General features: G+C 47.0%; 2 protein-coding genes across 9 annotated transcripts in view; one reads left to right on the forward strand and one right to left on the reverse strand.

Moving 5' to 3' along the window:
• The window catches only part of M1AP (meiosis 1 associated protein), an 84,144-nt gene extending 83,237 nt beyond the window's left edge, over window positions 1–907 (reverse strand). Inside the window, exon 1 of the mRNA XM_059188150.1 lies at window positions 837–907. Coding sequence (XP_059044133.1) covers window positions 837–895 — 59 coding nt within the window. The 5' untranslated portion in view covers window positions 896–907. The remainder of the gene's footprint in view (window positions 1–836) is intronic.
• Window positions 265–26,756, forward strand: SEMA4F (ssemaphorin 4F). 8 transcript variants are annotated; one of them, XM_059188142.1, is made up of 15 exons: window positions 265–546; window positions 2,788–2,939; window positions 3,600–3,659; window positions 3,897–3,995; window positions 8,637–8,730; window positions 18,208–18,327; window positions 18,428–18,579; window positions 19,222–19,400; window positions 19,616–19,763; window positions 19,870–20,092; window positions 20,234–20,343; window positions 20,455–20,615; window positions 24,097–24,155; window positions 24,403–24,791; window positions 26,184–26,756. In XM_059188142.1, exons 1-15 carry the CDS (start codon window positions 402–404, stop codon window positions 26,367–26,369), a joined length of 2,277 nt encoding a protein of 758 aa, XP_059044125.1. In that variant the 5' UTR covers window positions 265–401; the 3' UTR covers window positions 26,370–26,756. The 8 variants fall into 8 exon arrangements, with proteins under 8 accessions (XP_059044125.1, XP_059044128.1, XP_059044124.1 ...); XM_059188145.1 differs by having other exon boundaries at window positions 26,198–26,356; XM_059188146.1 differs by adding an exon at window positions 2,160–2,210 and having other exon boundaries at window positions 416–546; window positions 24,403–26,317.
• Window positions 26,757–27,387: the final 631 nt, after the last annotated feature.

Consider the following 27,387-nt stretch of genomic DNA (forward strand, 5'->3'; position numbering starts at 1 on the left):
TGTGTACCCATTACACACATATTTTCCCTATTGGTACAGATAACAGGTACTCGAGCTTTTGGAACCCACTGAACAAACCTGCCACGGAAGACCTGGAGCCACGCCTCCAGCCCAGTTCCGAAGCAGAACTCCCACCTATACCTAGGCTTAACTCCTCCCGTACCTGGGTTGGGCTTCTCCGCCCCTTAGCTCCGCCTCCACCCAACCCCGATTGGCTGGAGGAGGAAATCGGCCCGACCATTAGTCCTTTCTTGAAGGGGCGGAGCCGGGTTGCGTTCTTGTCTGGCCGACGCAGGCCGAACCGGACCGAGGAGATCCGAGTTGGGCCGAGGCCGGCAGAGCCGCGGCTCAGAGCGCAGGTGGCAGGACGCGCCCCACCCAGCGGCCAGGCGGAGCCAAAGATGCTGGCTTCTGCCACGCTGCCCCTCCTGGGCTCCCTGCCACCTCCGGCCTCGCCCTTCCCGCTGCTGCTGCTGGCGGTGCTGACCGGCCCAGTATCCGGCCGCGTCCCCCGCTCGGTGCCCAGGACCTCGCTTCCTATCTCCGGTAAGGCGTGGGCGCCCCCGCCCTCAGCCCTTCGCCCCGCGCCCGGGCCCCGCCTGCAGGTGCCCGCACCCACCTGCTCTGCCTACGGACCCGGGCAGGCGCAGTGGGGCCCCGCGCCGCAGCGCACCGCGTCTCGCGCCGCCCACGCCCCGCCAGGACCAAGGCGGGACCCCCACGCGGTGCTGCCCCACGGTATCGCTCCCCTGCTTCGCGCTTCGGCTCCCAAGACACGCCCCGGTGGATCCCGCGGCCCTTTACTCGCAGAACCGAAAGAGGGTTAAGCCCCTCACCAGGCAGACGCGGACGCTGAGCCCCGGGCAGCGGATGGGGAGTTCCTGAGGTCCTCCATTTGAGTTCCCTCTCCCCTATTCTGTCTTCCCAAACGTACACCGATATCCCTCACGCCAGCTTGACGCCTGTTCTTCTGCCAAACTCATTGGTCTGTCATTCTATTCAAGCCGCCCATCCTTCTCCAGCTCAGCATTTCCATCTGCTCACTTCTCAAATCCATTCCCTTTATCATCGTTTATATCTGCCTGCAACCTTTTTGCCCTGCTGGTAGCCCTCTTCTCCCTAACCCACTTCCCAGGCCTCTCACAGCTCTGACAAAACTCCCATTCTCTGGACCATGATCCATCGTAACCCTCTTAACTCCTCAGCATTGCCTGCTCTCTACTCGTTCCCTACGCTGAACGTTGGGAAACCGTTCAGTGAGTTGATTTAAAATTCTGTTTAAATGATTTCTAAAATCTTCAGAAGGAGAAAAAAAAAAAAAAAGGAAGGAGATGAGGAAGAAGGCAGAGGATGCCACAAGGTTAAAAATGGTCATTGGAGTGATTCACACTTTAATGGCTTTCTGCTGAGGTGGGCGTGAGCATGGCCACTGACCTTCTTTTCTTCTCCGTGGACAACGAGTGTTAGCTTCCTGTGCAGACAGAGCTAGTGAAGCTGAAAGGACAACCTATTGGCAAAACCTCAGAAGTGGGCAATAGTAGTGTAGAGTCTGAACTTCAGACTAGTGACATTTAGGGTTGCTATGAATCCAGAAGACAAACTTGTGGTCAGAGACTGGGGATTTGTCTGTGCTCAAGCAATAGCCACAAGATAGAATGGAGGTTGCCTGGCTGGGTTGATAACCAGAAATTCAGAGAAGTCTAGATAGCAGAGTGGAACGGAGCTGGGGATATGCAGGGAATTTGGGTGTTCCAGGACTTAAAATGAGCATGAGAGTATAGCCAGGTACAGCATAGACATGAATTTGGGTGTGGGAGGATGGGGTGGGTGGGGCCCCATACATCAGCACAGCTAGGAATGAATGGCTTGGAGCCATTCTGTCTTGAGGGTGGCTGAGAGGGTGTAGCACGTAGAGCTGTGTTGGTGCAGGGATAAGGGCCCCAGAGTGAGCTAAGAAGGTAAATTCATGCTAACTTATTTGTCATCATCTTTAAATAGAGTTTTGAATGATGATACGAAGTTTAGCTTTGGCTCAAATGGAGCACATGCCTAGGTAAGAAAGAAAGGAGCCATTTTGAAACATGTAGTACATGTCAGTTGCTTCCACATATGTTATCTCACTTAATTCTGTCAACAAGCCTGGTTGTTGGTGTTTACAGGTGAGGGAAGTGATGCTCAGGGCAAGTAACTTACTCAAGATCATACAGCTGGTAAGTGACAGAGCCACATTAAACACAGGCTGGTCCATTTCCAAAGCGCACACTCCTGTCTACCCTTTACCTCTCTGGGTGGAAATGGGGTGGGGCTGGGAAGGACAAGAGCAGTGGGAGAGACAGGGGATAGTCTCCTAAAGTGTTGGTGAAAAGAGTGAATTGTTTCCCTTCTAAGTAAAAAGAAGTTACTAATAAGTAATAATTAAAAAAAAGAAGAAATTGAGAGGGGAGTACTTACACCTTCTATAGGAATTTTCAAATTATGTATCATATTTCTATGAATAGAAATTAGACTTAATATTTATGCTGTTATTTTAATAAAGCATTCCATTTTTATAGAAAAAGCATACTTGACTGCATGGTGTGCTAAATATTCTGGCCTCCTCAGTCCTCTCTCTTTGGGGAGGTTTGATAGTTGGCCTGGAAAAGCTCTGTTTTTCACCCTCCTGGCTGCTAAATAAATGGTACTTTGAAGAAAACAGAAATTGAGCTCTTGAGCTGTGTCCTTGTGGACCCAACCCTTATGAAGCAATGGCTGATATCACTCTCCCCTCTCACCCTCTCTTCCTGCCAGAGGCGGACTCCTATCTCACCCGGTTCACTGTCCCTCAGACATATAATTATTCTGTCCTCCTTGTGGATCCTGCTTCCCATACGCTTTATGTCGGCGCCCGGGACACCATCTTCGCTTTATCCCTGCCCTTCTCAGGGGAGAGACCCCGCAGGGTGAGAGATTAAAGTGGGGATGGCCCCAGAGCATGTGATTAGATACATAGTTTTTTGGGATTGATGGGGGACTGTTCATAATAACCAAATATGTAACAGTAGTGATGGTAGGAGGGGGAGTGTTGGTGAAATTGAACATAGGAAGAATATTCATTATCTTCGCTAAAGGTGATGGCAGAGGTGGGGTGGCTCAGGAGGCTATGAGGGAGGTTCATGACAAGGGAGGAGGCCACAGTGACCAGGTTTCAGGTCACTGTGGGCAGAGGAATCATCAGAATCACCTTTCTTTAGGGCAATAGCTTTTAAACTTTTTTGACCATTCCTTAGTAAGAAATATTTGATGCATTTGACCCAGGACAGGAAGTGTGTATTGAAAGAACCCTTTCTTGAAATAATATCTACTCCCCTATATGTGATACATTCTGATATATCCTATTTCATTAAAAATAAAAGCAGTTGATTTCATTACTCATTAATGGGTGGAGATGTCCAGTTTAAAAAACAATGCTCTGATCAGTGGTGGTGGTGGTCAGGGTTGGGATGGGGGTGGGGGGCTCTGCAGTTCTCAAATTGATGGAGGTTGTGGAACTATTTGACCTACCCTGACTTGGGAGGAATTTGGGGAGAATCTGGAAGAAACAGTTACTTCTCCTTTCTCAGATTGACTGGATGGTGCCTGAAGCCCACAGACAGAACTGCAGGAAAAAAGGCAAGAAGGAGGTAGGTGTGAATCTCGTCCCTGTCCTGAGTGTCAGTTGAGATCTAGTTCCAGTCCCTGACTCTTGTGTCTGTCCCCTGCAGTGCTCCCATCTCCAGGGACTCTAACGCCATGTCATCACCAGTCATCTCTGATCTCAGAGCTGCCTCTAACTGTCCCAGAGCTGCCTCTAACTGTCCTACCCTACCTTTCATTGTACCTGCTGCTTCTAATTCTCTCTAATCATCTCTGACCCCCAGGACGAATGTCACAATTTTGTCCAGATTCTCGCCATTGCCAATGCCTCTCACCTCCTCACCTGTGGCACCTTCGCTTTTGATCCGAAGTGCGGGGTTATTGTGAGTGACGGGTGGGAGGATGGGAAGGGTCTTCTGTGAGTGACCATGAGGGGGGGCATGCTTAAGGCAACACTTGTGCATGATACACGTTGGGGGTGAGGGATGTCTTCACAGGGTGGAGCCTTTGTCTGCCATGGGAGCGGGAGAAGGTTGTCTGTAGAAGGTAAGGTATACAGAGTGTAGAGAGAGGAGAGATGGTGAAGGGAATTAGGGATGCTAACTAATCCCTGGAGAGGATAAATCCAGGAGAGACTTCAGAGGCCAGTAACTCATGTTTCCTTTGCTCTGTGTACACTTTGTCCAGGAAGCTTAGGTCCATTTCTTAATCAGCACAATCCATGCCTGCTTCTTTGTCCCAGGGCATGTGACTCTCTCTCACTCCCTTCTCCCACTTCCACTGCCAACTTCATTCTGTGTGGGCTGTGACCCTCTGCTCTCATGGCTTCTGAGGTCACTGCCCACTAATACAGTACCCGGATCTTGCCTTCAAAGTGGGCACTCTGTCAGTCACGTTTTCTTCTGGGTCCTGTTCATTGCTGCTGGAGCCCTAGGCATCTCTACTCTCACCCTCAGGCAGGCTTGGGACATGTGTACCCCTGATCACCTCTAGGCTAGTCATGGCTTCTGGAGGTAAGGGGACTGGTGGCATCTCAGGAAGGTCTTGATGTTTTTGAACTCTCAGCTTTTCCCATCAGTTATCCAGCAGTCACTGGTCCTCTGCCAGCACACACTTGTGACAGGAACCTAGGATGAGTCAAAAGCCTCCCATGTTCTTTGTATTCAGTGGCTTTCCTTCCTGCTCCAACGAACAATAGGAGGAGTGCAATAACTCCCTTTCCTGGCCCTGATCCTTAATCGTAGATTCTGACTTACCCCTTCTGCAAACTGGAGCACTCCTTGCCACCTGGATCTCATCAGTGCATTTGTCCAAACCCCTCCTTATTGAAGATGATCCTCGTATTTCTGGCTTCGAATGCTGTAATTTATATGTTTGATTGCCCCAGTCAGTCCATCTGGGCTGCCCCCTTGGTTAGCTGGTCTTTGGTTGTGTCCTTTTCGTAATGTGGATGAAAGACTCTTCACTGGGGTGTGGATAGCTTCCTCATCTTGGGAAGGTTTCCAGTTCGGGGTGGTATTGAAAATCTCTATATCCCATCAGGTTATGTTGAGGGTATGGTTTTCTTACAGTTCTCACGAAGCTTGGGAAGTAGTGGTAGAACTACCCTTGCCACATAGGTCTTCTTCTGGCTTACACACACTTGGGGACCCTGTGGGTATGAATACCGGCACCATGGCTCAGAGACATCATGATCACTTTCAGTTAGTCTCCTAGAGCTTTCTCTTCTTCCTTGGCTCCCTGAGGGGACCCTAATTGTTGTTAGATTGTATAGACATAAAATGTTTTCTGTACATCCTGTCAGGATTGGACTCCTATCCATTCATGAGAAAATTCAGCAACCAGAGTGAAGCACAGGGTCTGCCTTTGTACTCCCATGACTTTGATCTTGTTCTCTGAACTCTCCTACTTAGCAGGTATTTGAAATGAAAAACCATCCTTTGGTCAAAGCGTGTTTGTAGGAGAATATAGGGTACAGCTTCCTGCCCCTGAAATCAGCTGTGTTAACTCGTCAAGCCATATACAAAGACTGCCCTCTAGACATCCTCAATGCTCTCGTGCCTTTACTGTTTGATCCTGCTACCTGGCAACTCCTTTCTGTTTAAGCAAGTTCTTGCCTTATCCCTAGGACTGAAGCTCTCACATCCCAGAGTGATGACTTTGAGACCATGTATAACTATTACGTGCGAGCTTTGACCACTCACTCAGAGTTGATTGCTCAGAGAAATGCAAGTTCTTGCAAAAGGCAATTCAAGCACTGGACCCCCCCCAACCCCCAGCTCTAACAATGTGGAGTGCTGCCATTCAGTGACAGCTCATTGGACATTGGAGGAAAAGATATTAGTTGGCTTTGTTGAGGGAATTTTAGCAATTAACAGAGGAGAATGCTGGACTTAACAATAGCAATGACAAGACTTTCCGTTGCGTTGACGATGTACTCTGTCCCAGGTGTGGTACTATGGACTTCATATTCGAGACTGAGTTTAGTACTTAGCACTGCACTGTGATATTTAGGTATTATTTATCTCCATTTTTCAAGCAAGGAAATAGAAGTTCTAAGAAGTTAGGCACCATGTCTAATATGTAGCTGGCAGAGGCAGAGTCAAGATTTAAATCCAGCTATGTGTCACTCTGCCCCACAATCCTGTTCTTCTAATCCAGCCTGCAGCACAGAACACCTTATCTGGTTTCAGTGTCTTGTGACATTTGTTCTGTTTCATGTGACGGGGACCATCTTTTCTTTTCTTTTTTTTCCCCCTAACCATCTGGGGAAGGTGCATTCTTATTCTCAAGAACTCTTCTTGGCCAAAGCCAAAGGATGGATTCCAGCCCGACAGCTCATTGAGAGCCTTCCTGACTAGCTCTGTCTTTCATCTGGAGGGACTTGGCTTCCGCACAACTGATGATACAATGAGGAATCCCAGCCTTCAGCAGAGACTGTAGTGGAGGGGTCTTATCCCCTTCAGACCCTAACTAAATGTCACTTTGATGAGACAGTAATCATAACCTATCTAGTTAATAGGAGCCTCACTTGCTCAAAAATTATAAGCCTACATAATATAGTGATGCCATTTGGGGAAACTGAATGAGGACTCGTTTTGACCTACTAAGTTTTAAGGGGCTCATAGGCCATCTGGGTGAAGAAGTCCAGCTGCCAAGTGCAGACACAGACCAGAGATTGGAAGGCATGAAACTTTCAGAGAATTTGAAGAATAATTTGCACAAAAAGTCTAACTGAAAATGTAAAAATGAGTGAGGTCATTGGAGTATATGTGACGAGGACTAAGGATAGATTTTACATAGTTAGGGTCTAGAAAGGAAAACAGAAGCAACCAAAGGAGATAGAGAAGCAGCAATTAGATAGGGGAGGGTGGTAGACTTTCATTAGAGAAGACAGACTATTTGAAGGAGGGGGTGAGCCAGAATTACCAGCTGCACCATAAAGATGAGGAGGATGAGGACTGAGAAAAGGGATCCTTGGTGAAACATAATGGGGTAGTCTTTGGCACAGGAATGGGAGAGCGTGATTTGTTTTCTGGGAATACCAAGGGATCCAGGTCTGGTTGGAAGAAAGTGTTCATTTTGAGCAGTAGAAAGGAAGTAATTTGGGCTAACAGGTTTGTATTCTAGGCAACGGGGATCCATTTTGTCAGTCTCTTGCTCAAAAATTTATCCAGGCAGTGACTGATACTGTAGGTATATTAACCTGTGGCGTAAATTGCAGGCATGGCTAGGCAGTGTGGAGAGGAGGAGCTAACTGCTGCCTTTCTGGGGACAGGATAAGAAGAACCCTGTCAGCATGTTTTTTTAATCTTTGTCCAAAGTGCCCAAGCATCTTGGTAATCTCTCACTGAGCTGTCATCCATCTCTTTTCTCAGGCTAGGCTGCCCTCACTGCCACCCAGCTGGGCTGCTTGTGCCCCTGTGGGCTCCTTCATTCTGGAAGACTCTCTTGAGCCAGTATTCCCTTTTTGGGGACCTCAGATCACACCTTATTTTAACAGGCCCTGTTCAAGGCTGTCTTGGTAAAACAAAACCATATTTGTGGACGGTAGTTACTAGACAAGTGGTCAGAATGGGCCCATAGTATACTTACACTCAGGGGCTAAGTGCGGCTCCTCCATCCACCATCAGTGTAATTGTGCTCCAGTGACACCATATGCCCTCTCTAGTGAACTGGACGTGTCGTGTCTGCCTCTTTCATGCCATAACTTCGATTCCTAACCAGCCTAACCATTAACTTCTCTGCCCGTCTCTGGTTGAAGTCATCCCTGGTTTCCATTTTTGGATATTATCTTGAGGGCTGGCTTAGTGCTGGTGCTCAGGTAAGGTAATTTCTGGCTAGTCCTGGCGGACTCCTTCATCTTTCGCCTCCTGTCCAGGTCAGTCCTGCTGTAGTCGCTGAATGAAGAAGGCGGTTACTTGCCAAATCCTCAAATTCTGACCTGAGTTTCAAGTCTTCGCTAACTTTGCAGATTCCCTTCCCCCATTCTATGTATCCTTGACTCTGGTCCTGTCCTTTATCCTTGGGGTAGGAGTAGAGGGAGGAAGGCCCTTCTCTCTAAGTCTCTGGGCTTCAGATGATCTTATATTAGCCTGTACTCTTCTTTACCCTTCCTAAGAACTCCAGCTGTCAGGAGGCCTGTTCTCTTCCCTTCGTCCTCCCCTGTCCTGTCACATAGTCCCCAGCCAGTTGCAAAGCCCAGCATTTCGGAGGAAAGATCTGCCTCTCGGCCTCTTAGTGTCTTCTAGGACCATCTGTGGGATTCCTTCAGCAGGGCATGTGGGTGTTGGTACTAGGGGAATAGCGGGAAGAGGAATAAACTGGCAAAAAGGGGGATGGCAGAGATGGGAAATGTTGGAATGGGTGGGTGAATCAGAACAGCAGACTGGGAGTTATGGGGGTGGTAGCAGATGAATGGGAGATGAATGGAAATTGAACTTTTCCTTCATCTGACCATCTTTATAATTCTCACTATGAGCCTGTCCATGACCCTAAACCAATTGCCCCCTTCTGGTCTGTAGGATGTGTCCAGTTTCCAGCAGGTTGAAAGACTTGAGAATGGCCGGGGGAAATGTCCTTTTGAGCCAGCTCAGCGGTCAGCAGCTGTAATGGCTGGTGAGTGGGGAGAGCCCAGAACCTGGGGCTCTTTGCTGTAATTGCCTCCTTCCTCACCCCTGCTGTTGGGATTTCTGTGTCTTTCTTTCCTTTTGTTGCAATGTCTATTATTCCCCTGTCTCTTTCTGGCCTTTCCTATTCTTCCCACAGTGCCTGTGCCCTCCTGCTTTTCCCCAGATTCTTCCCCTGGGTTTTCTCTAGAGTATGTATTCTCTGCACCTCTAGTGTGAGTGTTTGCTCTGTTAACCTCATTTTCTTTTCTCATAATGCTGTCCCTCCCACCCCCATTTATATGAGGAATCTACTACAATGCATATTGCAATACATTTAGAAAAAGTACGGAGAAGAACCTAAGAAATCTTGTAGAATAGCGCTGTCCAAAAGCACTTTGTGGGACAACAGAAATGTTCTACGTCTGTGCTGTCTAAAACAGTAGCCACGAGCTACACGTGGCTCTTGAGCCCTGGGACAATGTGAATAGTTTGACCGGAGGAAGGAATTTGCGTGTCTGGTATCTACCAGCTTTGCATAGTTCCAGGGTTTCAGAAAACCACTGCCAATAGTATGGGATATTTCTTTCTAGCTTTTTAAATAAATGTGTGTGTGTCCTTGCATATGCACTTGTGCATATAAATTTTGCTGGCCAATCCTTTGTTGCTCAGAGGAATCAGTAATCGGTAATGACTATTAAACAAATTCCTGTTCTTACTTCCTTTGACCAAGCTGTATACAGTTCAAGTGTGCAATGGTTCAATCACAGTTGGTCCCTAAATCTTTTCTAGAGAATACATAATCCTGCAGCAACCACAAAGTGAATTGTTTGTGTGGCACGTAGCCTATCTTTTAGGTCAGACTACCCCCACATACACCCTTCAAATTCAGTGAGAGTCTAGCCATTTTCTCGCAATAGTGTAAAATAAACAGGTAAATAGAAATTTTATGAGTGTGTGTATATTGTAAAACTTTTAAATGTCATGGCACATGGATTTAATTTTGAGTTTTGTCATGAAACTTTGTATCATAGGCATTTTTATGCAATTAAAAAAATTTTTTTTAAAGATTTTATTTATTTGAGAGAGAGAATGAGCAGTGGGGAGGGTTAGGGAAGGAGGGAGGGAAAGAGAGAGAGAGAAGAGAGTCCCCGCTGAGCAGGGAGCCAATGCGGGGCTCGATTCCAGGACCCTGAGATCATGACCTGAGCCAAGCCAAAGACAGATGCTTAACCGACTGAGCCAACCAGGCACACCCAATTAAACAATTTTTTGTGAAGAAAAATTTTAATAATATGATGCTACCCATCCTGTGAGAATTCCATAATTTAATGAAGCAGTCCCAAGTCACTTATATAAGTTTATTTGATTTCCAGGTTTATTTAGTTTATCTCAAAGCTTTTGCTAATACCCATAACACTGTAATGAACATTTTTGTAAATAAGTTTTTGTCCTCATTTTAGATTATCTCACGATTCCTGGAAATGGATTACTCTATCAAAGGGTGTGAACATTTTATGACTCATTATTTGTTGCTAATTGAGTTTTTAGAAAGAGTGTACCAATTTACACCCTAAATCAGCAGAACGAGAGTGTTTTGTTTTTTTCTCACATAAATTTCACTAGAATACTATTGTTGTCACTTTGAAAAATCTTTACTAATTTGAGGCTAAAAAATGGCACCTTGTTTTAATTTATATTTCTTTGAATATTAGGAAAGTTAATATTAGGAAGTTTTCATATTTTAGTACTTATTTTTATTTCTTCTTTGGTAAATCCATATATATATGCACACCTGTATATAGATCCAAATATATATTCTTGGATTTGGTAAATCCAAGAATACTCATATTCTTGGGCCAATTATCAGATGGGATATGTGTTCTGATCTATATCTCTTCCTTTGTGGTTATGTTTGTCTTTAAGCTAAATCTTCAGTTAGAGAGCAGATAAAAATTTTTCTTCTTACAAATTTTTCCCCCAAATGTTTAACTCTTTGATCTGTTTGGAACCTACTTTGATGAATGGCATGAGGTGAAGATCTAAATTTATTTTTCCCAGTTAGCTAATCAGTTGACTCAGCAGCATTCATTGTACTACTTTTTCTTTCTTTACTGACTTTTGCTGTTAATTGTTGTAAAATTAATTTTTACCCATTCTTTTGGGCTACATTTTATGAATAACAAAAATTGAGACACAAGATCTAACAGTGAAATTTTTTTCTTCCTTGGGTCTTTATAGAAAAAGTCTTAAAAACTAGTTATACAAATTACTTAGTCCTACAGTTAATGACTTCCCTTTTTGGAAAGTAATAAAATAACAAAATCTTTTTGGAAATGAACATAAACTCTCAATCTGATAAATACAAGATTTGTCATTTTTATCATTCACCTGCAGTTGAAATTGATGAAACCTTGTTTATAGTCATACATGTTTGAATAGAAACAGTTATTAGTTTTCTTGGCTTTTTATCTAGCATCTTTGGCAAAACTCTGAGCCAGCCATTGGGTCATTAAGAAAGATTTATCAGTTTTATCGGTTGTCTCTTGATTCTACATAATTTTTTATTAACAAAATGACTTCTTAATTACAAACTCTAAGGTAATCAATTAACATACTTTTTTATTTCAAGCAGTAATATATATATACTCTGTCTTCTGCATGTAATCTCTGTGTTCCAGTCATCAGGTGAATTCATATTAGCATGTGGTTTAAGAACACAACTTTCGTAAAATAAGATCATTGTATGACAAAAGAACATTTTCAAAAAGGAAAGACATTTTTCAAAAGGGTTTTTTTTTTTTTAAAGGATTTTATTTATTTATTTGACACAGAGAGAGAGATCACAAGTAGGTAGAGAGGTAGATGGAGAGAGAGAGGGAAGCAGGCTCCCTGCTGAGCAGAGAGCCTGATGCGGGGCTTAATCCCAGGACCCTGAGACCATGACCTGAGCCAAAGGCAGAAGCTTAACCCACTGAGCCACCTGGGCGCCCCTCAAAAGGGTTTTAAATCTTTTTTTTTTTTTTTTTAAGGTTGCCTTTCATCTGATAACTGATGGAAATGACTATAGAAGTCACTTTCTAACTATTTAGAATGGCTAGTTTCTCCATGTCTCTTTCTGTCTTCGATCCAAATCACAGTCAATACCAATATTATACATTTTCTTCTGAAGTTGGTACTTTATAGGGTTATAATTTAAGTTTCTTTAAGCTTGACCCAAGGGCCAGTATTCAGTTGGAGCTTTCAGTGTTGATTTGTTATATCCTGCTGCCCCTTTGTTTTGAAAATAGCAGTATAGATAGTAGTGACAACATTATGTAAGAACTAGAACTTAAATTCCCAGTTAGGATTTATAAAAATGTCCTTGAGTATAATAGAGGTATTTTGAAATAGAAAGAAGAGCTTTTAGTAATGAAAATATTATTAGAATGTAATAGCAGAGTATTTCTCATTTAAATTTTAAAAATTACAGTGTGCATTGTGGATAATTGAGAAAATATAGAAATATATAATGAAGGAACTGAAAAGCCAATTGTAATTCAGTTATCACCAGGTAGCCACTAATACTGTTTTTGAGTATTTTCTTCTACTGTGTTTGTTTGTCCGTGTGTATATTTGTAATACATTGGCATTATTGTACATATGCCACTTAATTTTGTATACTGAACATTTGCTCATAGAATTAATTATTCAAAACATGATTTTTAGTGATTGCATACTCTCCCATCACTTGAATTAGCACAGTCTATTCCCATATAATTATACGTTCAAAATGTAAGATAAATGATTGCTTTTATAAATATTGCTGCAGGGGAAATTTTTTCACAGAAATGTTTATTTAAATCCCTTACACAAATCTAATTAATTGCATATGAGTCCATCCAGAAAGTAGAATTTCTGGGCCAAAGAGTGTAAAGGTTTTTATGGTACTCAGTGGATTTGGCCAAATTGCTCTCCAGTTAGTCCCTCCAGCATTGACAAGAGGCCCTCTTTCATTGCATCCTTGTCAGTCCCAGGGAAAACAGTTAATAAACATACAGTTGGGCACCTGAGTGGCTCAGTGGGTTAAGTTGTTGCCTTTGGCTCGGGTCGTGATCCCAGGGTCCTAGGATTGAGACCCGCATCAGGCTCTCTGCTCTGCGGGGAGCCTGTTTCCCTCTCCCACTCTCTGCCTGCCTCTCTGCCTACTTGTGATCTCTCTCTGTCAAATAAATAAAATCTTAAAAAAAAAATACAGTCCATTATGACCTCCTCCAGAGCCCAATTTTATGTATTTTTGCCTGCATCTCCATTAGTGAGGTTGAACAACTTTCCATGTGTTTATTAGTACTGGCACTTATTTAGGAAAAAGCCTTAGAAATCTTGTCTTCAAATATGACATGTATTTGTAATGCACTTAGATAAAATTAGCATTTTCTCAGTGTCTCTTTTTGCACTATTCCAGTTTGGAAAAATGCAGATAATTTGATGGTAATGTTCACATTAGCCTAAGAACACTGGCACTTCCTTCTGTCTCCTCTGGAGGGTCTTTGCCTTCCACTCATCCTTTCAAGGTTGGTGTTCCTTGGACCCCCTCTCAGGGTCCTGTTCTTTTCTCATTCTATGTGGTTGTGGTCTCAACCAGCCTCACAGATTTGTTTCCACTGCATTCTGATGCCTCCCAGACATTATGTGGAGCTATAGACTATGTTTCCAGCTGCTTTCCAGACATCTTCACATAGTTGTCCCACAGATCTCAAAGTCAGCATGCCCCAAACCAAGCTCATCATCCTTACTCTCCTTCCCCAAACCTGATCCACCACCAGAGTCTCCTCCTCTGAGTACACAGTGCTGCTACCTTCCCGTGTACCCCAGCTAGAGATAGCAGTCAATTATCCTCTGTTCTCCTAGCAACATCCTGTAACAGATAGGGCTTTTATTGAGAAGAGCAGGAGGAAGGAGTATTTGTTCTTTCTCTTTGGGACTCTGTCCTGTGTTTAATCATCTCTGTTTGCTCTCATGGTATCTTGTGATGATTGCATCTGCCAAGAAGCACTGCAAAAGTTCCTGATATACTGGGTGCTGCTGGCATTTTGGGGTCAGACCTACCTCTTTTTCTTTCTTTCTTTCTTTTTTTTTAGAGCCTGATGTGGGATCATGACCTGAGCTGAAGGCAAGAGGTTTTAACCCACTGAGCCACCCAGGTGCCCCTTAGACCTACCTCTTAAATTTGGGCGTGTTTGCTCCAAGACTAGCATTCACACATTGATACAAGACAGTTAGAAATGCTGTGTGAACAACAAAGGAAAAGGTAGAGTAAATGCTGCATCTCCAACTAGCTAATTATGTCCTCATCGTAGGCTGTTTTATAAAAAAAAAAAGTATCCAGCTGGCCTCATCCTTAGATAAGGAAATGGAGACTATTAGGCTAGGAGCTAGCTATCTTGGAAAGCTTTGACTGTGTGAAGAAAAGGGAGTGGAGGAAGGAAGGCCAGGGTGTGTTTAAAATCCTTTTTTTTTTTAAAGCTAATGAATGATTAATCCTATTAATTACACCTTCTTTAGAGAGTGAAAAATTGAAACCCCAGGTGCAGGGGTGCAAACCTGCACCTTCCCTTTGCAGGGAAGTGCAAACTGCCATGATGTGTATGAGGCTGTCAGTGTTGTTGCTAACACATCTGGGAAGCCTAAGTCTCAGGCTTTAGGCTTCGGTGAGGAGAGCTGTATTCCCACTTTTGATTGTGATGTTTCTTTGGTTGTGATTCATCTCTTGTGGCTTTCTTTCAGTCTTTTTTTTCCCCCTTGGTATTTCCAAAATGAAATATATCTTAATTTGGAGGGACATAAAAGTGAAAGGCGGTAACTGCAACAAACATTCAGTGGGTACAAAAATGTAGAAAGGAGAAAATAATAATCATTGTAATTCCATTAATCAGAAATGTGTTATTAACACTGTAGAGCTGTCGCTCCTTCCCATCTTTCTTATGTCTGCAGACATATACGTGTCTTAAAATTATAGGGTTATATCATACCTGATGTATTTTTTTTTTCACTGAATTCAGCACTGCGGGCATCATTCTCTTTTGCCAATAGCAAATGTGTGTTTTAATGTTTACTGAATCGATTCATTTAGTACTAACCTGCCAATGATCGCACATACAGTGATATTTTGTTGTATGAGCAATGAAACATAATATTTGAGATTGAGACCGTCCTGGAGAATCTAGGACATGTGGTGATGCTGTGTCCTCCTGAAACTGTGACTGTGATGGCTGCTGCTCCTTTTCCTTGGGTCGTGTGTGTGCATGTGTTACAAGCCCCTTGGTACTCCTGGACTACCTGGAACCCTGCTGCTTCCCCCCAGAGTGTCTGACCCCTCCTGCTGTCCCTTAGGTCAGTGACCTTTTGCTCTTTCCCTCCAAGTGAGTGTGCTCTTTGGCAATTTTGGGCTCCGGAGTTCCTGACTGACCCCGTTAATCCCCCTGTTGATCCCCCTGTTGATCCCTTAGAAACTTTTGGGACCTTTTACCTCCACCCGCTTTTGGGTCTTGACAAAGTATTTGTTTGTAGCCACTCCCTACCACCGCCCTGCACCAAGTCATGCTCCTGAATATTCGTGACTGTCTCCTCCACAGAGCTCTCTCCATTCTCAGGTGTCCATGACACAGCTTCCATGCTCCATCTTTTTTTTTAAAAAAAGATTTTATTTATTTATTTGGCAGACAGAGATCACAAGTAGGCAGAGAGGCAGACAGAGAGAGGAAGGGAAGCAGGCTCCCTGCTGAGCAGAGAGCCCGATGCTCAGCTTGATCCCAGGACCCTGAGACCATGACCTGAGCCGAAGGCAGAGGCTTAACCCACTGAACCACCCAGGCGCCCCCGGATCAGTTTTCCACCCGCCTTGGAAGTACAGATGGTTGGCTTATTCCCTGTTCCGCGTGCTGTCAGACCATGCCCTCAACCTGGTTTTGTCCTTCCTGAAGTACTCTGGGAGGGAATGGGGTGCTATTTTATAGGCCCCCTTCTGGCAACAACTCAAGCATGTGGTCTCTGAGGTTTCACAAAGAGCATCAATACGCGCACTGAATGGCGGCCATGTGCCAGGCCCTATGTGGGCTCTACGTTTGGATCACATTTAACCCTCAGCAGGGCTCTGAGTGGAGGGTGGTATTATGTCCCTTCTAGGTTGGAGGTTCCTGAAGCTTATTTGCCAAGATCATACTGCTTGTAAGTATTCAGGGTCCAAAGCCAGGCCTTCCGAGCTCCAGAACACTTGGATTCTTTTCACCATCTCCAGGGATAGAATAGTCTCACCTCCCAACCCTCTAACCCTCTGCTGTTGTCCTCAGAGGCTTTCTGACCCTTTTTAGCTTTGTAGGAAGTATTTTTTAAAATAGTGGTTATTTTTCCAGCACCTGAGACAAGCAAGTTTGCTCAGGCCTCTGTGACCCCAGGATGCTGGTGCTTCGCCCAGAGTGGCCCTGCTCTCCCCCTTCCTTCCAGACTCATGAGTCCGCATGGCCCGCACTGGGCCTTCCCTGCACCGCCTTGCAGCACACCAGTCTCTCTTGCTTCCCTAGCCTCTCGGACTTGATTTTCCACGTTGTCTTCAGTAGCCTCTCCCCTGAAATGGTGGTATCCCCAGAGACCTTTTTCTCACTTCCTCTTTCTCCCTGGCTGTCATGTTCATGGCCAGGCTTAAGCCTGACTCCCCAGTTCCCTGACTAGCCCTGTTGCCTGGGTCCGTCTGTCTGATGGCCTTCCAGAGTCTCCAATCACATGTCCTGAAGGGAGTTCAACCTCAGCACACTCCACATCTGGTAATCCCAACTACTTGCTTTTTCTGGTTCTCTCCTCTCATTTCCTGGCTTTGCTCAGAGTATCACCCTCTGCTGTCATCCGTCTTAGAGGCTGGAGATCTTAAAGACATTATTTTATTCCATTCTTTCACCTTTCATATTCAGTTGACTTTCAAATCTTTTTAATTGATTCGGCCTCAGAAATATCCCCCCAATCGAGCCCTTTTATTTTATTTACCTTTTTTTTTTTTTTTTTTTTTACACCATTTTCTTTCCTTTGCTGCTACTTAATTCCGGCCTCCACTCTTGCCTGGAGTGTGTGAATGGACTTAACTAGCATTATCTTCTTAAAGCCCAGAACTGGTCATGCCACTCTTTCCTTCAAGAAAATCTGCAGTTTTCTCTCTTACCTGGAGAATAAAGTCCACATCCTGTGGCAGAGCAGCCTCTTCACATTTGGGTGCCCACATTTCACCTCCAGCTCTGCTCACTAGCCCAGCAGGCGCCCGGCCTCCACCAGAGCTGCAACTACAGGGAGCACCCCATGTCCCTGAACGTGGCTCCTCTCTTCCCCACCTGCTTGCCTTCCCCCCTGCAGTCCAGCCCCCTGGCAAATTGTTCCTTCCTCAGACCCAGCTTAGATGTCACCTCTTGGGGGCTGCTCCCCCCCATTTAGAGGTAGCTGGGTCCTCCTCTGTGCTCCCCCAGTGTCTTCTGATACCTGAACCCATGTTTGTCTTCCACACTCGAAGGGGGAGCTCTTGGAGGCAGTGTTGTGCTCAGCACATGGCACAGTGGCTCAGACGTAGTGGGTGGTGAAGGAATGCCACTCTGTTCTCTCCAGAATTCCTGGGAGACTCAGAACTCCTCTGGGGCTCACGACCTACTACCCCTGAGTTATTGTCTCCTAGTTGCATGTGAGCACTTGTCTGTGTTATAGGGCGGCTATAGGTGCCTTAGACTCCTCCCACAGAGCTGTACCTCCCCTTCCTAGTGGGGATCTGTGATTTCTGTCTTCTCCAGTCCCCACCATCCCTGGAGCACCTGTGCTCCTGCACTGTACCAGGAGAGAGGGTCCTCCTCCTCGCTGCTTTCTCTGGCTGCCTGTGCAGCGTTCACGAATCCCCCAGGCTGGTGTTCCTCCAAGGGAGGTCCTGAATCACCCACATGAGGGTAACTCGGGCAGCTTAAACTTAGTTCTTGGACCCTCCCCTAACTCTGCTGGGTGAGAGTTACTGGGCCCAGGGACCGGGAACCTCTGTTTTGATCAATTCCCCAATGGGTGCAGGTACACCCTAAAGCTGTGACTGGTTCCGGAGCAGGGTCCACCCCCATTCAGAAAGAGCACCAGTTCCCTGAGACATGTGCCAGAGTGGGAAAGCGGAAGTCAGACCGGGCATGCTGCAAAGCGAGCCCCCTTCCTGGAGTGTCAGGGTGCCATCACTACAGTATGGAATAGAGGTGGCCCCAAAACAGCCATGACAACAAACAAGCCAACAGACAGACAAAGCCTGATTCTCACCAGGGCAGCCCTTCCTCTTCCTTCCTGCACATCAGCATGCCGGCAGTTTTCCCTTAACACGGGTGGCCTTTCCCACCCTGGAGCGCTTTGTGTCTACGTTGACTGGAAGTGAGATGCTGCTGTGTCTGCAACCCTTGGCTTCCCTCAGTCGTCTCTGACAGCCTGTCTCCTCCCTGTCGCCCTGCAGGGGGCGTCCTCTATGCTGCCACTGTGAAAAATTACCTGGGGACGGAGCCGATTATCTCCAGGGCTGTGGGTCGCACGGAGGACTGGATTCGGACAGAGACCTTGCCCTCCTGGCTTAACGGTGGGGAGAGGGGGAGGGGTGCTCGGTGGGCGACAGAGCTGGCTGAGGCCGAGTGGCCCCAGGCTGTGTCTGTAGTAACTGAGTCCACTGGTCTCCCCAGCCCCAGCTTTTGCTGCAGCCGTGGCCTTGAGCCCAGCAGAGTGGGGGGATGAAGACGGAGATGACGAGATCTACTTCTTCTTTACGGAGACTTCCCGAGCATTTGACTCGTATGAGCGCATTAAGGTCCCACGGGTGGCCCGTGTGTGTGCGGTGAGACCACTGTTCCAACTGTTTGTCCTCTTCTGCTCTGCCTGTCCTGCCTTTTCCTCTCTGGGCCTCTGTCTTTGTGTCTGTCCTCTGTCTCCTTCTTTCCTCTGTCCCAACTTCTTTTCTGGGAGCTTGGGGAGTGTGGGGAAAGGCTCTGGCCTTTCACCCCTATAATTACCCTTATGACAGACTGTCCTCAGGAGGTAGACTGGTGGAGAGGTCAAAGGCAGGAACTTTTGAGAGCTAGTCCTGGATTCAAGTCCCGGCTCCACCAGTTCCTGCCTCTGTGACTCTGGGCAGCTCCTTTAGCGTCTTTGAACCTCCCCTGTGAAATGAGGATAGTAATGACCTCTAGCTATAAGGGTTGTTTCAAGGACTTAATGAGGTGGCTCATGGAAAGCTTATAGGGCAGTATTTCATAACTGCGCAACGAACTCAGTCACTGCTATTGTTACTGTGACCCCATCCAACCCTGGATCTCCTTATCCCCTATAGTACTCTGTACCTCCATCCTTGCTTTTCTGTGCATCTGTCTTCCCATCTGTCTGTGTCTGCCCTGAAGACAGGGAAACCTCTCTTGGTGTCCACATGCCTCCCACAATGTTGTTCTTCTAAAGAGAATTTCCCATGCACTTGTCACCCCAGGGAGACCTTGGGGGCCGGAAGACCCTCCAGCACAGATGGACGACCTTTCTGAAGGCTGACCTACTCTGTCCAGGCCCTGAGCATGGCCGGGCCTCCAGTGTCCTGCAGGACATGGCCATTCTCCGACCTGAGCACGGATCGGAGACCCCCATCTTTTATGGCATCTTTTCCTCCCAGTGGTGAGGGGAGCCTGGTGTGGGGGAGAGTTACGGGGTGGGGGATGATAAGGGATGGGTGCAGTGTCTGTGCTGCCTGCTTCAGAGGGGGTGGGCTGTCCCTGGAGCAGGCTTCATGGCTCCCTTTGCCTTTCTCATGGGTCCTCTTATTTGTCAGGGGTGAGTTGCTGTTCCCATGTTCCCTGCAAATATCTGCTTCCAACCTGTGACTCTTACAGGGAGGGGGCGGCCATCTCTGCTGTCTGTGCCTTCCAACCCCAAGACATTCGGACAGTGCTGAATGGTTCCTTCAGAGAGCTGAAACATGACTGCAACAGGGGACTGCCTGTCATGGACAACGATGTCCCCCAGCCCAGACCTGGAGAGGTGAGGGGGTAGGACGTCTCTTCACTTCACAGAGAAAGGGCCCGACCAGGGATCACAGATGCTTCCTGGCCCCTGGGAAACTGTCCCTGTTCTGTGTTTCCTCTAGTGCCTCACCAACAACATGAAGCTCCAGCAGTTTGGCTCATCGCTCTCCCTGCCTGATCGTGTGCTCACCTTCATCCGGGACCACCCTCTCATGGACCGGCCAGTATTTCCAACCGATGACCATCCCCTGCTCGTCACTACAGATACAGCCTATCTCCGAGTTGTGGCGCACAGGGTGACCAGCCTCTCAGGGACAGAGTATGATGTGCTGTACCTGGGGACAGGTATGTTTAACGGCCCAGCGAGGAGCCCACCCAGGGGACACGTGCTCCTGTCACAGAGCGGGTCCTGCGCGTACAGGTGTTAGTGTCGCCAGGCACAGGGGCGGTTCTGTCATTCTGTCTGGCCACCTGTCTGCTTCCTAGAGGATGGACACCTCCACCGAGCTGTGCGGATTGGAGCCCAGCTCAGCGTCCTGGAGGATCTGGCCTTATTCCCAGAGCCACAGCCAGTTGAGAGTATGAAATTGTATCAGGTGAGTTATAGATTTGGGGGAGTGTGATGGGGGTTCCTCTGAGTCCAGAGCCAGTTTGTTACTCTAAGGTCTGGGAGAGCCGGTGTCTTCTTCCTCACTCTCTTTCTGTAGAATTGGCTCCTGGTGGGCTCCCGAACCGAGGTGACACAAGTGAACACCACCAACTGTGGCCGTCTCCAGAGCTGCTCAGAATGCATTCTGGCCCAAGACCCTGCCTGTGCCTGGAGCCTCCGGCTGGGTGCGTGTGTGGCCCATGCTGGCGAGCATGGCGGGTGAGTGTTGCTGCGTTGGTCTCTTGCCTGTTGTCCCAGGGCACCCGCCCATCCACGTGTTTGTGTCTGTCTCGTCTGTCTGGGTACCTGGATCCTCAGTAGAGCATGCGATTCTTAATCTCAGTGTGAGGAGTTCAAGCCCCATGTTGGGTGTGGATCCTACTTCGTTTTTATTTTATTCTATTTTTTTGAGAGTGTGAATTGGAGGTGGGGGCAGATGGTGAGGTTGGGGTACAGAGGGAGAGGGACAGTGAGAATCCCAAGCAGGCTCCACACTCAGTGCAGGACCGATGCTGGGCTGGATGTCACAGCCCTGAGATCATGACCTGAGCTGAAATCAAGAGTCAAATGCATAACTGACTGAGCCACCCAAGCATCCCCAAGTGGAGCTACTTAAAAAGAAAGTATCTCATCTATTAATGCTGCCCAGTGTGTGTGTGTGTTTCTGTTTGTGTCACTTGTGTGTCCATCTGTCAGTCCATTCTGACTGCCTGGTGCTGCCTCCTCCATATCCTTGCCGCTCTGCTGGACCTGCCCTGACTGTGAGACTGACCTCCAGGTTGCACACACTTCTCAGTTTTCACTTTATAAGAGCTCTCAGAAGTGTTTGCACTCTTGACTGCTCCCTCTGAACTTCCTTGCGATCCTCTTGCCTTCTGTGACCCTGCGTAATCCCATATTTCCTCCCGCCCCCACCAGTCTGTCTCCCTTACTGATTCCTTTTCCATCCCACTTCCGAATGTTGGTATTCCTTGGGGTTCAGTCCTTCCTCTTACACTTCCACACACTCTCGAAGTGGTCACATTCCCATTATCTTCACCACCGAGTGCCGCTGACCACCACTGATGTGTCTTTAGTTGACCTGTGGGATTCCCTGCCTCGCGGTCTACCTGATAGTCCCTTGGGAGGCTTCACAGGCAACTCAAGCTTAGCGAGTCTCAGCACACACTGTTGTTTCCTCTTTCCTTCATGTGCTCTACCTGTGATTTTCATCATTGTAAGAAAGGGACCTCCACCCAAGCCAGAATTGCCCTTGCTATCGTGAGTTTGTATTGACTCTAGCTCCATCTGTCATATCCTCAGTCCACAGCCATTCCCCTCCTTCTCTGCTGCTATCACCCTAGTCCAAGCCATCATCACTTCTTGACTGGATTATTCTGGCAATCTCTTCACTGGTCTCCTTCGACCATTGGGGCATCCGACCATCTCTTTTCCCCTCAGCAGCCAGCTTAAAATTGTATGTCACATTGAAGCAAATCCCTGGCATCAAACCCATCAGAAATATTTCAGTATATATCTCCCTCAGGTCAGGACTCGCTCTCATTTTTTTCTTTTAAAAAATTTTAAAATATTTTATTTATTATTTGAGAGAGAGAGTGCAAGCATGAGTGGAGGGAGGGGTAGAAGGACAAGCAGATGCCCCAGTGAGCATAGAGCTCACCATGGGCTCCACCCCAGGACCCTGGCGTCCTGACCTGAGCTGAAGTCAGCGCTTAACTGACGGAGCCGCCCAGGTGTGTCCCCTGCCCCCAACAAGAACTCTGTTAAAAAACATTTTATTATAAGGGATTTCAAACATTCAAAATTTGGATAATACAATGAATTCCTATCACCTGTTGCTCAACTTCACAACTATCAACTCCTGACCTTGCTTCACCAATACCCTCACTCACTCCCTGATGTTTTAGAGCAAATCTTGAACATCATATCACTTTATCCATAAATCTGGCAGTATACATCTTTAACACAGATGGAATTAAAAATGAAACCGTATTATCATTATTATCCCATAAATTTAATGTGACAAGACATCCAGTCAGTGTTCCAATTTTCCAGTTTTCTCAAAGCCAGCGTATACTTTAAGATAGTTGCTTAAGTTAGGATCCAGACAATGTCCATCAATTTAAATTAGTGTCTTTCTTAAGTCTTTGACATTTTTGGTGATATTCCCTTTGATGAAACATTTTTAATTGATTGCTTGGAAAGTATTTTTTTCAAACTTACTTTGAGATTTCCTATTTTGAAGCCCAGTTAATTTACAGTATATTTGTACATATTACTGAACCACAAGGCTACCAAAATTTTAGAAGTAAAGACTTTTTTGGGGAATCAGTTTTTCATTAAGAACTTTGATCTGGTGGTTTCTTTTGGGAGAACTTCTAAATGCTACAACAAGGCAAGTGCTTTATTGTTTTAATACCTATTAAAATAAGAATTTCGTTGTTTTTGGATATCCTGTGTACTCAGGGTCCCCTTAAGATATATATGTTTGGGGGGTGTGAGGTATGTCTATACACTAGTTTATTTCTTGGTAATACAGGAAATTACCAAGTTGGTATTTCTTTTTTTTTAATTCATTTTTAAAAAATTTATGTGAGAGAGAGAGAGTGCATGTAAGGGGTGAGGGGCAAAGGGAGAGGAAGAAGGAGAGAAGCAGACGCCCTGTTGAGTGCAGAGTCTGAGGTGAGGTGGGTGGGGCTCCATCCTAGGAGCCTGAGACCATGACCTGAACCAGTATCAAGAGGCAGACACCCAACTGACTGAGACACCCAGGCATCCCACGGAGTTGGTACTTCTATGATCTCTATCCTCCACACCTCAATTCATACAAGTGAGTAAAAGAAATGGTGGAGTTCCCGTGGCTATAGCTTCACATATGGCCTCTCCATGTTCCTAACTCTCAGCCAAACTAAGTGACCTTGGTTTTACCCAGAAGACTGTAATGTATTTATACCAGTCTTGGAGCTCATTTCAGGGACCTTAATTCATGTGGAAGGCATTCACACTCAAATGGAGTCTATCTTTGCTTGAGGCTTTTGTGTGTTCAGATAGAACTTGATCTCCACTGATAGCTTGGGGAAGGTCTCCCTCTGGGGAGTGGTGACAGGGAGTTCGGAGTGGGCAGTCTGCCTTGCTGTCAGGCACAGTCCACACATATCCTGGAAGTACCAGGATTGTGTTGTTTGAAGCAGGTGTTGGAGAGAGAAATTTCCTCCATAGAGAGGAGCAGCCTTTATGAAACAAAAAGTCATCTCCCCGACCCTCATAGAATTTTGATTAACTTTTATAGAAAAGAAGTTTTCTCTCTTAATAGAAAACAGGTTAACTGTAGTTTTTATGTTTTTTTTTTTTCTTCCCCAGAGAAATCCTGTGGTTACAGATACCCAAATACATTTCATGGAACACTAGTATGCATTTTTAAAAAGTGCCCTCCAAACACCTTTCCAACAGACTTACTGCAAATTTAATTCTCTGTGGTCTGCTGGAAATACGTCTAGAATTGACTTGGCAAGTGTCACGAATAGTCAAGGGAGTACTGGGGGGAAATTTTACATTAAGAGAATGTTGACGGATAGTTTCAGGAGTGATTTATGAGAGGATGGGGGCTGTGATTTCATTCTGTTACTGAATGTTCATTGGTACTGAGGAAATCAGAAGGGGATGCTGGCACTGGATTTACCAAGTGTTCTCTTCTGTACAGGCTGGTCCAAGACATAGAGTCGGCAGATGTGTCTTCTTTGTGTCCCAAAGAGCCGGGAGGTCTGTATGGTTTAGGGGAATGTGGGTGGAGTGGGTGAAGGGGGCTAGAATGCTGTCCATTTGGGACCCACTTTAAAAATTGGAAGATATGGCAGCCAGTGACTTATGGTCTTACTGTCTTTGGGCACCTCCTTTGTATCTTTGTCCCCACAGCCCCTTCTTGGGTCTGATACCATGCCATCATTTACCGTGTTACAGCCCAGCCAGTAGCATTACCGCCTTTCGTGTCTCTGCTCTCTCTCCGCAGAACGCCCAGTAGTGTTTGAAGTTCCTGTGGCTACAGCGGCACACGTGGTCTTGCCATGTTCCCCAAGTTCGGCATGGGCGTCCTGTGTGTGGCACCAGCCTGGTGGGGTGACTGCACTTCCCCCCCGGCGGGATGGGCTGGAGGTGGTAGTAACCCCAGGCGCCCTGGGTGCTTACGCTTGCGAATGTCAGGAGGGGGGCGCGGCCCGTGTGGTGGCTGCTTATAGCTTGGTGTGGGGCAGCCAGCGGGGTCCCCCAAGTCAGGCCCACACAGTGGGTGCTGGACTGGCCGGCTTTCTCCTGGGGGTTCTTGCAGCATCGCTGACTCTTCTTCTGATTGGCCGGCGTCAGCAGCGACGGCGACAGAGGGAGCTTCTGGCTAGAGACAAGGTGGGCTTGGATCTGGGGGCACCCCCATCTGGGACCACAAGTTACAGCCAGGACCCTCCCTCGCCTTCTCCCGAAGATGAGCGGCTGCCCCTGGCCTTGGCCAAGAGGGGCAGTGGCTTTGGTGGCTTCCCTCCACCCTTCCTGCTCGATCCTTGTCCGAGCCCAGCCCACATTCGGCTTACTGGGGCTCCTCTAGCCACATGTGATGAAACGTCCATCTAGGGCAAGTGACTGCTAGTGCACAGGTGACCACTGGAGGGGGATGACCATTGAGATGCTGGGGATACTGAGCCTGGAAGATGGTTATGGGCTATGAGTTCTCTTTGGTCTTTGCATCATCACTTAGACTTCCGTGTCTGCCCTCTCTGGGCCTGGCTGGGCTCGGAGCCAGGCCTGTGCTTGATCTCCTGATTCTCATGAGAGATCAGAGCTGCTCTCTCCAGTGAATCAGGACTTTTCCCACTTCTGCCCTCTGAACCGCTGCAACTCCTTCAGCCTTGGCTCCCTATCTTGGGCTGTTAGTTTGAGGTTGGGGAATGGGCCGTAGCTTTGACATTGCCTTCTGGTGGGCCCTGGCTGGAAGGAAGAGCGCTAGAGGCGGTGGGGGCTAGTGTGCATTAAGTTCCTTTGTTCATTCTCTTAGTTTATGGGATTCTCTGTGGGGAGTGCATGATCCCCATGTTGCAAGATAAAATCTCTGCCCTGAGATGTCCCCCAACCCAGTTTTCCTTCCATGAAAGTGAGTGTCAGTATGCAGGTGTTTGTGGAAGGCCTGGCCACATGTGCATGCAGGACTGGGCTGGTACTCAGGTGTACCCCTGGGGGTCAGACCCAGTGCTCAGGTATATCCCGGGGGGGCAGGTGGGGAAAGGTGGGAATGAGGCATTGCCTGCAGAACTTCAGACCCTGTAGCCAGTGAAGGAGTGGCTTTACTTTCTGAAAAGAAACAAACCACCACCTGGGCCCCATCACCTATAACCCTTCTCTTGAGTAGAGGAAAAACTCCCAAAGTGACCTTTTGGGCGGGCGGGACAGTGGTACGCGTGACCCAGTCATTCTTTGTTTTTGCCTCCCGGCTGCCACCACTGCCACACACAGCTGTTCTTTCTCTTTGGCTCCCGTTAAAAAGACTTCACAACCTTCTAAGTATTAAGGGACAACAAAAGGGGAACAGTCATAGGAAATACAAGTTGCATAAAAATAGGTTTGTATCAGTGACTTTACTCAGGTTGACACCTTTGCCCTAAGTTAGAAGTTCTCCACCTGGGGTCCATGGACTCCCTGTAATTGTATGCAAAATGTTGTTGGTACATGTGAGTCTGTATTTTTATGGGGAATGGGGTGGGTGGGTATGGTTTTCATCAGCTTCTCAAGGCCTTAACCAAGTTAAAGGACTATGCCTCGAGGTCGCCACCCAGTGGTCAAGATGAGGGAGTGCCAATGAGCGGCAGTTCTTCATCCCGTTCCCTGTGGTCAGCCCTGGGACTCGCAGCTGCTGGATGCCCTCTTGTTTCTCCGGTTCTTGGAAGCTGGGCTCTGCGTGTATTTGAAGATACTATCAACTCCTACCAAACATAAAGACCTCTTCCTGCTTCACAGCTCCCAGTTGCTCTAGGCTTCTCCTGCTCGGTTCTGGTCTTGGCCCGTGTATGTGCCTCGTTCATCCCTGGTGAGGGACCTCTCCCCCCATTCCCCGAGCTCCAGTGAATGATCCAACCCCTCCCAGTTGAAGTTTTTGGCTCTACTCTCCTTGGCAGCAACCTGTGAACTATTCAAAAGAGTCCCCTTGGGTTTGGAATTACCAGTGGCTTTGCCACTAATATGTGTATGATTTTCAGCAAGTGATCTAATGTAGGAACACTGGTTTGTTCAGCTGTAAAGTGGGGATAGTAATACCTACCTCGGGGTTGCTGCAAGGATTGAATGGGAAGACATGTAAACAATAAAGCAGTGTCTACACCAGTAGATGTTGTTATTGCAAACATTGACCTCTGATGCCATAATCCTCTAGCTGAACCGTGTGATAACCATGACACCTGAGTCAACCTAAGCCCCATTCTGTGGGAGGAGAATCGTGGCCTCACACAGACTTCTGTCCCAGGTCATCTCTGGCCAGGTCTTAGCTGCTGATGTCCAGGTTTTGGGAGGATGGGCCCGTGGTTTTTATGATCCTCAGATGAGCGTGAGCTTAGTGACCTTCTTAGTCCTCTATGGGACTGGTCTTGTGTTTTTGTGTTTATCCTCACTTTGTTCTCTTAAGGTGATGGATTTGTTCCATTCTGGGGGAGGAAGAGAGGTGAGGTGATGTCAGAGGGGCCCGGGGTCTCTCTGAGGAGGAAAGGGACCAGAGGACAGTGGATTTGGGGCATTTGGTCCTTGGACAGGACTCTGGTTGGAGGAAAATGAGATGAGTAATGTAGGAAAAAATGAGGAAGAGGGAAATAGGCATAAAGGGAAAAGAGCTAGCTCTCGGTTAGTGTGAAGTTCAGTTCCCCAAACATGAGTGATTGCACAGGAACGTAAAGCCAACCCCCACAGAGACAGTGTGAGTAATGGCTGCATGACTTCCACCTGTGACGGTGTGTGAGGAGGAGAG

This window comes from Mustela lutreola, chromosome 9 (assembly GCF_030435805.1).
Source record: "Mustela lutreola isolate mMusLut2 chromosome 9, mMusLut2.pri, whole genome shotgun sequence".
Lineage (NCBI taxonomy): Eukaryota > Metazoa > Chordata > Mammalia > Carnivora > Mustelidae > Mustela > Mustela lutreola.